The 13,616-nt window shown below is 35.1% G+C and overlaps 1 protein-coding gene across 43 annotated transcripts in view; it reads right to left on the bottom strand.

Moving 5' to 3' along the window:
- The window catches only part of FER (FER tyrosine kinase), a 439,457-nt gene that overhangs the window by 74,592 nt on the left and 351,249 nt on the right, over positions 1-13,616 (bottom strand). For all 43 annotated transcript variants that reach the window (XR_010156938.1, XR_010156953.1, XR_010156948.1 and 40 more), the window contains one exon: positions 13,242-13,365. Coding sequence is in view for 18 of the 43 variants with exons in the window: in XM_063810513.1 (XP_063666583.1) it covers positions 13,242-13,365 (124 nt within the window). In the remaining 25 variants the exon portion in view is untranslated. The remainder of the gene's footprint in view (positions 1-13,241; positions 13,366-13,616) is intronic.

Raw genomic sequence — 13,616 nt, 5'->3', positions numbered from 1 at the left:
TTAAGATTTCTTAACACTTAACCTACCTTTAATTCTTTTGTCCATGAATTACTCAGCCATACTATGCGCCAGGCATAGTGCTAGGCAAGGGGGATAATACCTCAACATGAATATAGTTCCACCCTTCAAGAGGTTCCTGGCTTGCGCTGTGCATGCATGGACACATAAAGCAACAATATTTAAACAACTTCAGAAGAACTCAGTAGCTTGAAGAGTTTCCTATGAAAAATTTAAGTAAATTTCTGTTGCCCCAAGAAGTGAAAAGAGAATGTCTTTCCTTCCACAGATACTGCTTAAAAGTAGTGGTTCTCAGACATTTTCATCCGGTAATATAAAATAATTCCTGATATATACTGTTTCCTTTGCTTTTTACTGTTTAAAAAATTAGAAAAAGAAATATATTTGAGTAGGTATATATAGTCTACACCTTTTCTGTATCTTTTCCCGCTGCTTAATGTGGGACTCCTGATGTCCTCAAGTCATAGATATGTAAGCAGATGTTCCTAGGATAGATCAAGATCAGGCAGGAAAAACCCAGTTTTCACTTCAGCAAAGACTTAACAAGCCCTCCTCATATTATTAACCTGTTACTATTAACTGAGCAATTGTGGAAGATGAACTCTGTATTATTCTGACATCATCAGGTTGGTTCTAGTTTCAGCAGTGATGGAAGCCTATTCTTATCTTTTCTCAAAACCTAGAGGATTTTAGATCATGGCCACTTTTTCTTGCATTGGAAAAGACAGCTGGACAGGTAGATGGATTAGGAAAGACAGATGATTCAAGAGGGCATGGATATCTATGAAAATGTCAAAGGTTTCATACTACTGGGAAGAGGCTGTATATTTGATATATCAGATCAGAAAGCTGTCTGTCTACTCTTCTTCAGTAGGATGCAGACTAACAGCATCAAGAATAGGAAGTTATAAGATGCACTGCTGGAAACTGCAGTGACCCTTCTGCATTAGACATTCATTTTTAAGCAGTTTTCAAATGTTTCAAAATATGGGTTCAAATAAACTCTAAAACAGTGATTTAATAAAGATAATGGGAAAAAAGCTAATTGCCCTCTCTCCTCATAAAGACAAGAAAACTAAGGCCGAAACACACCAGCTAAAACTTTCTTAATGTTGCAGTATTTTTCTTCCAAGTAAATAAAATGTTAAAGATGGAAATATGAAAAAGAAAGAGAGAGTGAGAGAGGTGCAGCCAAAACCTCCGGGCATAGTGATCTCTCTCAGAACCTGCTTTGAAGCAGTGGCCCACACCAGGGAAGGCCCACTGAGATGACCAGCACTGGATGCCAATAGTAAGTTTTACTTCAGCTACATTATAGTTGACACAGGGTCCCTTTGCAGTGGATACATAGAGAGGCTGCATTCTTAATTAGAATAATGATCACCATCTACATTTATCCCATTCAAACCTTTTTTAACTTTCACCTTCTTCAACCCATTTATTCCTTCAGCTATCTTTGTTTTCTTTTCATTTTCTAATATACCTTGGTATCTAACTCCCTCTTCATCTACAACTGGATAATAATTTAATACTACTATAATTTGAACTGCCATTTAGTTTTCTCAAAACTTATCTATGTCTTATTTTAATTTAACCTAAAAAAAAAACCAAACAGTGACTGTGAGGTAGGTTATCATTATAACCCTCTTTTAAATTTGCATTACTTCTTTCCCCACAAAACGCAAATAAAACTGTGTAATAAAAGAAGTTCAGCATTAAAAGGTTAATTTAAGAGCACAATAAGCAGGTGTTTTTGTTCTATAATAAAAATATCTGTCCATAAGAAGTAAAAATAGGCACACCAGACCACAAACAGTAACCATTCTAAGTTATTTTATGCAAGAATTTCTTATGGTGTCGCTATGTTTCCCCACCCTAATCTCATGTTGAATTACATAATTCCCAATGTTGGGGGAGGACCTGGTGGGAGGTGACTGGATCATGGGGGCGGTTTTCCCCATGCTGTTCTCATGATAGTGAGTTCTTATGAGATTTGATGGTTTAAAAGTCTCTCTCTCTCCTGCTGCTATGTGAAGAAAGTGCTTACTCCCTCTTCGCCTTCTGCCGTGATTGTAAGTTTCCTGAGACCTCCCAGTCATGCTTCCTGTTAAGCCTGTGGAACTGTGAGTCAGTTAAACCTCTCTGCTTGATAAATTACCCAGTCTCAGGAAGTTCTTTATAGCAGTGTGAGAATGAACTAATGAAGCAGAATTTTTTATTATAAGGTTGATGCAAAAGCAATTGTGATTTTTGCCATTATTTCCAATGGCAAAAACTGCAATTACTTTTGCACCAACCTATACAATAGAGTTCATTTTGCTTTAGAGTACATAATCTTTCTTTAGAAGGGAATGGCCTTTTTTTATACCAAACGTAATAGCAAATAAATGACATCTTCTCTTTCATGTCACCTTAGTTCTATAGATAACATTGATTCTCCAAAAATTAGCCATGATCTGTTGTTTTTATTAACTAGCAACAACACGGTTATTCACTTAGGTAAATAATAATAACCTGTGTTCATTTACAAGTCATAAAACCAGAGACCCCAGATGGAAAATATAACCCTCTATAAATTATACACATATTTAATTTTACTTATCTCTCAAAATCAATGGGTCTATGAACTAGGATACTATTATCAAAGTATACTTCTAAAGATCTAGAACTTATTTGGGAAACATATGTCCAATTTAAATATAAAAAATTGTAGCTAAGACTCTGAGTGCCATTAATTTCAAGGTCTTCATTTTTCTTCCATTACAAGAATTACATAGTGTGATAAAACAATGCCAGGAGGAATGGTACTCTGTCCATCTTGCTCATGATTGTATCACCAGTAGCACAGCAGTCAGCATATAGTAGCGTCCCAGTAGAAAAGAAGCTATGAGTTATGTTTTTCTTTCATTTGGCTCATTACAGTTTGATGTAGTAATACGTTAAAATTGTTAGAATTACAAAATAGCATTAGGAGATATACCTAATGTTAAATGACGAGTTAATGGGTGCAGCACACAAACATGGCACATGTATACATATGTAACAAACCTGCACATTGTACACATGTACCCTAAAACTTAAAGTATAATAATAATAAAATTAAAAAATATATAAAAAAGAATTCCACTGATTGTTCATAAACCTGGAACAGATCAAATTGCCATCAATTACCCCCACCTCATGTGGACTAAAAGCCACAGCCCTTTCAATGGCTTACAAGAACTTTATGATCTGGCCATGTAACAACTCACCTAATTTTCTGACCTTGCTGGCTTACTTTGACACACCTAGCACGCCCCTGTCTCTGTTCTATTTTGCAGTTCCAATGCTCATTGCCAGGAAGGCTCTTCTCACTGATATTCACATGGCTCACTCTTTTATCTCCTTTGGGTCTTCTCTTAACACCCTATATAAAATGGTGCCCATCTCCACCATCCCTTTCTCTTTTGTCCTATTATCCTCTATATCACTTTTTAACACATGGACTATTTTATATTTGATTGTTTATTATTTTTTAAAAATATGTTTATTATCCACTTTCCCCAATTACTAAAGTTCCCTAAGGGTAGAGCTTTGTTTCATTCATCACTGTAGCCAGAGAATCTTGAAGAATGCTTGGCCAAAACATACTCAGTATTGGTAACACTTAGCTAAAGGGGTAATGAAATTGAAGTAGCAGACTATGGAGATATGGGTGGAGTCAGAGATACAGTGCCTAGAGACAGCCCGCCTTTAACTTTGCATTTTTCCCAGAGTAAGGATTCAACCTTGTTAACACCGGATTTGGCACAAAAACCAGTATAGCCCTATGTTTAAAACTTTACATTCAACAAACCTACATAGATGTATAAGTACACCCTGAATGGGAGTATAATTAGCAAGAAAATGAGCATCTCAGATTCAACAAGCCCTACCCTTTTTAGATAGTGTCACTATTAGAAACTCTGGGGACCATGGTAAGGTGAATTGAAATATCGTGCATTTGCTCTTGCTTTATGTGGCTATCTTTTTCTGGAACATTTCTGTATCTTCAGCTAAACAGACAACTTAATCTAATCTTAAAATGGTATGGGCGTGTGTGGTTTCTTCTTAAGTTGTGGTCCCCCTGAGATGCTGTGGGGAGTGGAAAGCCTTCAGATACTCCTTTGCTACTTAAGTAGCCTTGCCTTCTCTAACCTGAATCAGTGTACTGGAGTGAATATTATCATCCTGATTTTATACTGGAAGAAATGAAGCATAGTAAGTAACTTCATTCACTCATTCAACAAATTTTTGATGAGCAATGACTAGAAGCTCTGTATTGAGTACTAAGTAATGGACAAAATAAAGTCAATGTCCTCATGGAACTTACAGTCTAGTTGGGGGAGATAAGCAATAAAAAGGAAACCAGTTATTTTATATATGTGTCTATATAAATACATGCATAAGCATATATACATGTGAATATACGCACATACATGTGTATGTTTATATAAATAAAATAAACAGGTGATAGTAAGGACTATCACAAAAAATAAAACAGGTTATGGGTTACAGGCAATTCCCAGGTGGGGAGGAGGGGAGGTCTAAAATCACACAGCTCATTTGTTGAAAACCTAGGATTCATGCACAGAGCATTCCAGTTTCAAATCGGTGGTCTTAGCCACTATGCTGAAGCTGCTAACTGCTCTGCAAATGCTTACACTTAATAGATATCAGAGTTGGCAATGTGGATGGAAACAGTCCAGACTGGCACAGAACACTTTAAAAGAGAAGCCTGGGACTGAAAAGGATTTCTTGTAGTGCTTTTGTATTTAATAAAATGATGAACAATATTTTAAAACAATAATTGGGCAAAGAACCCAGTAATTTTTAAAATTGAGAGTCAATGTCCAGCTAGAGTTCTCTAGTTCTGTATGTTGATTGCTCAATCCTGCCTTGGAGGCCAGAAAGTAGGAGATAATTTGCAAGCCAGAAGGTCAAACTTGTTTCTGCGTCATCTATGTTCTGATGAATTCCCCAGAATTTGATCAAGACTAACTAGAAAAAGTGAGTTACTTTATCATAAATCAGGTTTGACTTGAGAACATGAATTCTCAAATCAATGGTTGAACCAATGGTCAGCCAAGTTTTGGAGATAATCATGAACCCAATTCCACTGTACTGAGATTGATCTCCTGCCTGTTGGATGGACTTGGTATGAGATAGGATTTAAGGAGACTGAATGGACCAACTGGCAGTCCCTGTGACATGAAATGTGAGGGAATGAATCATCCCAGGAAAATACAGAGATAGGATCTATAAAAGATTCTCTTCTCCCTACAACAAGGCTTTCTCTAAATCATCATTTATTAGTTTTAAGTTTGCTTCATAACAGGGATATCCATATGGCTGATCATCTTCACAAAAGGGAAGAAAATGATAAATATATCTAATACATAGTTTAATTCTTTTGCTTTACTTCACAGGTTTTATCATCAGCTCAGAATAGGCCTGAATCTTCCTCTTACTAGCTGTGTGACATTAGAAAAGTTACTTACTCTTTTGTGGCTCAATCTATTCCATTATGAAATGTAGATTAAATAGTACCAATCTCATAGAAATATAAGGTTAAATGAGCATATGAATGTACTTGGCAAACAGTGAGCGCTCCATGAGTGTACGATAGCCATCTTTTGAAGCCTTTTAGTACATGCCCCATCATCTGAGAACTATCCCCTTGCACACAAGAGATTGGCTCCTCTAGCTCTAGGTAACAGTGACCCTGCACACTCTTTCCTGTCTAGCCATGTTATTAAAATTGGGATAGACATTTAATATAAGCTGGGCCAATTATTTGTGTCCATAATTTGAAATTTGAGGTCAAAGACTAATTAATTACCTGCAGATGCTGGGCCTGGCAGGTTATATTAGCCTAAATGTCATTTGAGGGCCCTTTGCAAGAAGAGTGGAGGAATGTAGTCTTCAAGGTGAAAGGGAAAATGAGCAGCAACACGTTAAAAAGCATTAATGAAACTCCAAATGAACACACAGGGAAAGACAAAAAGAGATGCTGCCTTGGTCCCTGACTGCTTCCCGGTTACTAGTTTCAAGAACTCCAAAGCCTGGCTGAACTTTCTGTCCTTGAGTTCTGTGAGATAACCCCATAACTTTCCTTATGATAAAGGAAACTAACACAGGAACAACCAAATATTGCATATTCTCACTTGTAAGTGTGAGCTAAATGATGAGAACTTATAAATATTAAGAATGGAACAACAGACACTGGGGTCTACTTGAGGGTAGAGGGTGGAGGGAGGGAGAGGAGCAGAAAAAGAAACTACTGGGTACTAGGCTTAATACGTGGATAATGAAACAATCTGTACAACAACCGCCTGTGAGATGAGTTTACTTGTATAACAAACCTTCACATGTACCCCCTGAGCCTAAAATAAAAGTTAAAAGAAAAACTCCTATGGCTTAGTTTCTGTTCCTTGTAATCAAATATTCCCTAAAAGAAAAATGGTAACTGTAACCATTTGTAATTGTTTAATGTAAAAGATCACTTTTTTGACATTCTGAATCCAAAATGTACCTATTGTAATTGACTGGAAAAAAGTCAGAAATGAGGAAGAATATGAGACATCAGCCAATTTTCTCTTCTATCATATCTGTGTAACACAGGACATGGCTAGCCCTAACTAAACCATGAAATAGCCTTAATGTACTATTCCCTTCATTCCTTTTCCTCTCACTCTCAAGGACTTTCAGTGTCCTCAATGGACTGCCCTTAAGTCCTCAACAGTCTCTGCATATACTGCATCTTTCCTACCAGTAACCATAAATAGTTAACTACTGTCCTCTGACCCTTTACTCCAAATCTCTCATTTTTGTTTTCTAAAGTAGCAGCTAGATACGCTGGTACATTAACCCAAGCCAATATGTTAATTGGCTAACATAAACGAAGGTCTCTTTTTTCATTCCTGGAAACATATTACACATGTGTCTTTAGGGAAAAGTCCTTAATTAAAATGAGTGAAACTAGTGGTGGGAAATTTTTACCCTGAATAAAGCAGTAGGATAAAAAATTTTTATAAAGGTGTTCACTTACGTTATCTTTGTATGATAATTGCACTGCATATACAAATACCAATTTGAAACAGGAAAAAAGGGTTAAAGAAGGACTATATATTCTTAATACATTTAAAATTATTGAGCAGTCCTCTCTGTATTATAGCAAAATTGGTTTCAAAGCTAAAAATAAAAATACAGCTTAATATATTCAAAATTGTAAATCAAATGTCAGAACAAGAAAATCAGTCATAAATGCTTAGTCAACTAACTGAGATTATCACATCTCTATGTTAATCCTGTGTGTTTAATTAACAGATAAAGCATAAGGGGGCATTCTAAACAACAGTATATAAAAATGAAAAAAAAATTCAAGCTCTTATTAAATAGAGAAGCAATAACAAAATGCTCCTGCATTTCAGCAACTGTTCATTAAATGATAAAAACATCTTGGTTTGTCTTTCTAGAATTATGTTTCACAGCCTTCAGAACCCTCTTCTGTTTTTGCTCATGATCATTACAGAGTACAGATGTTAAATATAAGCTTAGTCATCACATCAAATACCATTCGGCCTTCTGCCTTGACTTTCCTAGGTAATCAGAAGATACCTCTGTCGTACAAGGCAGTAGAGTAGATTCAGTGTGTGGCCTTAGAACCAGAGTGCTGAGATTCACATCCTGAAACTACCACTTGTTTTTAATATGATCTTGGGCACGATACTCAAACTCCCTAACTGTGAGTTTCCTCATGTGTAAAACGGGCTTAAACAATAGTACCGCTATTGTTTTGAAGGTTCATTCATTTAGCTTCAATTGCTAGGCACTGTTCCAGGCTTTTGGAATCCATTAGTGAACGATATGAATAAAAATCACTGATCTCAGGAAGCTGACATTCTCAGACATTGCATCTAAAGCACTTAGAACTGTGTCTAGTACTCAGTGAGCCCTTAATAAATGCCAGCTGTTAGGGTTACTAATACTTGAATGAGACAGAGCAAAACACTGGCACTGGAATTACAGGAAATGTGTCAGAATGGAGTCAGCACATTTAGGACCTAGCAGTGGCCCAGCCACTAATTGTTTAGGTGACCTTCCTTTAATCTCTCTGGGTCTCAGTTACTTAAAGTGGTCTTACAGTGCCTTCAATTGAGTATATGGTAGATCACGAGTGACAGAAACGGTGAAGGGTTCAAAACATCACAGAAAACATTTTATTTTATTTTTATTTATTTTGTCTTTATTTTACCATTTAAATGATTTGAAGGTGCACCAAGGACAAAATACTTTTTCAGTATATTCACAGTTTAGGAAAAGCTCAGACACTAGGTAATCATTTTCAGTACAAAAATAGAGAAAAAAATCCTCAAAGATCATCGGGAAAAATGTAAATGGTCAGAAGCATACCAAATCTTTTACTTAATAAAATATGAAGTCTCAAAACACGCACACACACACACACACAAATATAAGCTGGAAGCAGTATCTTACATTTAACTAAAAAAGTACACATAGGTAATCCTTATCAGAAATCACTGGACAAGGCAATCTCTTCTAGAATATATAAATGAAATATAATATTACTCCCTTCCGGGCAATCTTAGCCTTCCTAAATTAGTTTTCCCAATGAAGCTTAAAAATAATATTAGTCTTGGCCGGGCACGGTGGCTCATGCTTGTAATCCCAGCACTTTGGGAGGCCAAGGCAGGCGGATCACGAGGTCAGGAGATTGAGACCATCCTGGCTAACATGGTGAAACTCTGTCTCTACTAAAAACACAAAAAAATTAGCCGGGCGTGGTGGCGGGCACCTGTAGTCCCAGCTACTCATGAGGCTGAGGTAGGAGAATGGCGTGAACCTGAGAGGCAGAGCTTGCAGTGAGCCGAGATGGCGCCACTGCACTCCAGCCTGGGCGACAGAGTGAGACCCCGTCTCAAAAAAAAGAAAAAAAAAAGAAAAAAAGAAAAAAAAATATTGGTCTCATATACATTTTCATGAGATTATACATTTTTTAGGGTTTTGTAAATTTTGTTCAAATTAGTTTTCTTTTTTCAGTTAAAATTCATATTCGTTCAACAAAATGTCCACAATTAAGTCAAGCTCTCTCTTACAAAGCATTGTAACTTTGCTTTCAATTTTCCTTCAGTTGGAATCTTCTTACTCCTTCTATTCAGTGACACACCCATCCACCAAGTCTCACTCAGAGGGTATCCTCTGCAAAGTTTCCCTGATTATTCCCATCATCGTCCCCATACTGACAGGTCATATTAGACTCTCTTGATATTACTCCCAAAGAATTCTGTAGATTTTATCACAAAATTGACTATCTCTTTGCATTATTGTTAACTTTTGTTCTATCCATATGAGGGCAGTGACTATAATCTTCATTTTGGTAGCGCCTGGCATAGAGTAGTCAACTGCCCACATTTGTGAAACACTGGAAATATCAATGTCTTCAATGGATAAGCAAAACTCTGACTGATTAATAAAATAAATGTGGTCTAATATTCTTTAATTTGTAAAGTTGTTAGCTTACTCCATGATAAACAAAAATCACTGTGTTAGAGCAACCAAACATGAAGAGAATCAGTATAGAGTTGAAAATTAGAAAAAGAAATCATATTCTACCTAACCCCTCCAAAATATATCTTTTCTGATATTGACAATGACATACGAAATTAAGAAATGTTCCCCAAACTCCCCATAAATTGTGGGCTTTCACTCAAGTATATGGCAATAAAAAGTGTGTCCTCCTTTTACTTTCTGTAGATATCAAAGAACAATGGCACAAAGCCAACTTTTAGAAATAAACCTGAATAAAAACAAATTTGGCAGTAGGATACATCAAGAATAAAACCATAAATGAATGCCATTACCATTAATATCATGTATGTCAATCCTGACTCCCCTTAACTTCAAAATCAGAGTATTCTTTATAGATGACATCTAACAATCTGGTAACATACCTTTGTAAGTAAACATACACACACCGCAAAGTTTATCAGTGTATTTCAAACAGTTCATAAAGTACAAGTAGGAAAGAAAATTTCACACTGGCCTACAGAATAGTTTTAAATAAAATGCCGTTGATTAAAACTAACCCAAAATTCCAACTATACAGCAATCCTCAAGCTGTAAACAGAAATAGTTTCCACTAGAAACTTGTAGCAAGAGAACTCTTCTGGAAGTTAAATGGAAATTACAACAAGAACACTTCCAAATGCAGGTCATTTCTTAATGTAGTAACCTCTTTCCATTTTATAGTTGTCATAATTGTTTTCCTATAATGAAACACTGCTCTTCTCATATCAAAACAATAAAACAAAGCTAAAGAAAGAATATGTGTCCTTAAAAGTTAAAAACACTATTTTGGGAAGAGACAATTGGAAATATTTTCAACTATATACTGAGTTCTAGTGACCTCCCGTCAGTGAACAGGATAAAATTTGTAAATTCATATAAAATTTAAAGAAGATTTAAAATTTTTGCTAGAATTTGCTGGACACAAAGCTTGGCTTTGTAATTCATAGACATGCATTTATTTTTGTTATGTTTTGGCATATAAAAATGAGACTTAGAACCTTTCCTCATTACCTGAAAAACTAAAGGGAACTTTCAATCATGTTTTACATTATTTTAATTCATTAAAAATTTTTTCAGTGAGGAAAAAACTGTTCACTGTAGTAAATCCTATATTTTTTTTCTTTCATATTTCTTAGGAGCAAAAACACATAATCTATGTCTTAACTCTACATCAAGTAAAATTCTGTTGCAACTACTATTTCCAAAGAAAGAACTACGTAGGCTGGCACATAGGAACAGGGTTCTACAGCACAATTCACTACTATAAAAAAACTCAACACAAAGAATAATTTATTTTATGAATACAATAGTATGAATTGGTGAAGTACTAAAATGAAAAAAACAATGTATCCAAAAGAGCATTTAATGAGTCTGAAGAGGAACAAAGGACCACTAGTTGGGAGATATCATAAAATTCATCTAGCACTCAAGATTAACAAAGGAAATAAGAAACCAGATAGTTTAGAAGAATTAAATGAAAGTGATTAAAGAAAAACATTATATTGTTGCTAGTAAGGAAAAGTCATAACAAACATTTTTAAATGTCAGAAAAGTATTTATGAGAATAAAGACAAAAAGAAGATATTCTATGACAAGGATGACAAATTTGGGGCGTGTGTGTTAATACTCGTGAGTACCCTGGCAGATGTGACTAATTGATCACTGGACTCTTTATGGCTGTTCCTAGAATTCTTCTCAACATATACAGGGAGAGCCACTACCATTCACTAAAAGTTGGCGCTAGTGTTGAAACCTATTTGTCAAACCCGCTCTCACTGACATTGTTCAAGATGTTCAACTGGGAAACCTTCCCAGTAGGCAAATGGCATAGGTCTATGCACAACCTGCTAGGATATGTGGTCAAGAAAGGGTTAACTTTCAAAAATTTGTGAAGGCATGAAAATTCTTAAAAAGCAAAGTGGGAAAAACAACATTACAGCAGATAATATTATGATTTAGAGAGGGAAATGAATTCAAAAAAGCGAACTGCCATCTACAATATAGAATAGTTTCAATTCTCATGACATAGGCATTTATACAGTGACCCATTTTTTAAGAAAATAATCACTACAAAAAGTAGCAAGAGATTGAAACAATGGTCCTCTCAAATGCAATGTCCCAGAAATTAAAGAACAGTCATGGTAACTGACAAATAAAAAAAAAGTTTCAATAATGTGTATTTATTACAGTTTAAAGCCCACAGGCGGTCTAATGGTATGAAAGAAATCAGAGACAAAAGGAGTAATTACCAGAGAGAATTTGAAGCACCTCAATACCTCGGCAACCAAAATTACAGATTTTCTCCAAATGAAGAGCAAAACCTTTATGGTTAATTTTAACACAGTGTTGACCACTAAGGAAATTAATGGTAGTACAATTTTTATCCAGAATCAAACGCTTTTTAAGTCAATTCTTATCATGTGATTCAATCTACAGTCATAGAAAGTAAAACAGAAATGCAATGATAATGTCTTATTTTTAGTTAATTTCCAAAAGAAATATCTCCATAGAAATGAATTTTAAAATATATGCAATTGTTGAACCATATTTAAAATACAGGTCATAATTATAGTTTCAGAATAAAGCTGAACACTGAGTAAAATTTGGGGTGAGCATGGGGAAATTAAGCCAAAAATATCTATTGAGATCAAATAAATGTATAGTTAAGGTGATGGTAACTCTGTTTTCCTTTAATTATACATTATACAACGTCACTAGAGTGTTAAAGCAAAGCCTGGACAATGATACCCCTCAGAGAAAAGTATACTTCAGTAACAAAACCAGTTAGATAAAGTGTACAACAGCTCACTCTAGCAATGAACCTTGCTCCACACTAAACAGTATTATGCACAGTTTCTGGTGCATAAAAACTGCATCAGTTCTCCACTTCATTGTGCTTATTTATACTTAGCCATATTTAGGATCTGACATGAATTCTGCAACAGATCATAAGTTGTACTGACATTTAGCACTAAAAAACAATTCCCGCTACAAGCAACTAAAACCACAATGTATAAAGCATTAAGACCAGGTCACTACATATAATCAGAACAAGTTTCATAAAATCTCCTTTGAAATAACTAGTATTTATTTTCTCAATACGATGCCATGAATTAGTGAGGTACTAAAATGAAAGAAAAATTAATTTGTCCAAAAGAGCATTAAATGAGTCTGAAAATCTTTTCCCCTTGACCAAATTCACTGTTATGAATTGCTGTTTTACTATTATGCTTTTCCATGACTTCATATGTAATTTCTTTGGAAAATGAGAATAGACAACACATGAAACAATCTTATCTGATTATAAGGCTGTAGTTTCTTATATTACTAAATTGTAGTACATTCCATGTCAATGTTGTTCATGATTATAATAAAACAAATTCTAACTAGTAGGCAAATCACTGTCTAATTAGGTACTCACTTCAAGTAAGAGGAAAAAGGAGTGTTTGTAAAACTATATAAACAACTAGCAGAGGACTCTTTCACACAAAATACAGAAAACAAGAAAAGACATGTTTCATGAAAGAAAATGACTTCTGTATTGTAGCAAATACATCAGTTTTCCAGCATTCTATTAATAAAAGCAAAAATTGCTTTAAAAATGTTCTCCTTACCTGTGTATACAGTTTTTACTCTCGAGATACAACATACCAGCAGCAGCGTCTAATGAAAATTTCACTAACTGTTTGAGTTTTAGTTCATCCTTCTTCCTTCTCAGAAAGGTGAGGAAATCACCTCCTAGAGGAATTGATAGATGAACAATGAGACAAAGTTATGATGAAAGTCACATTTATCATCTATTTGGATCTATTAGGAATATTTGACAGAGCAAAATGCATTACACATTTGGCCATGCTTTTTGCCCAATTTGTTTGACGTGAGGATAACAGAAAACATGAAAAGAACACATCATATTAGAAAACAGACACCATAATCTCTTCTAGATACCGTTTAAGTACTTTAAGTGTTTCATACTGTACATTATCCAG

Source organism: Pan troglodytes, chromosome 4, assembly GCF_028858775.2.
Source record: "Pan troglodytes isolate AG18354 chromosome 4, NHGRI_mPanTro3-v2.0_pri, whole genome shotgun sequence".
Classification (NCBI taxonomy): Eukaryota; Metazoa; Chordata; class Mammalia; order Primates; family Hominidae; genus Pan; species Pan troglodytes.
The sequence above is the reverse complement of the archived record's forward strand: the minus strand, read 5'-3'. Positions and strand labels throughout refer to the sequence as shown.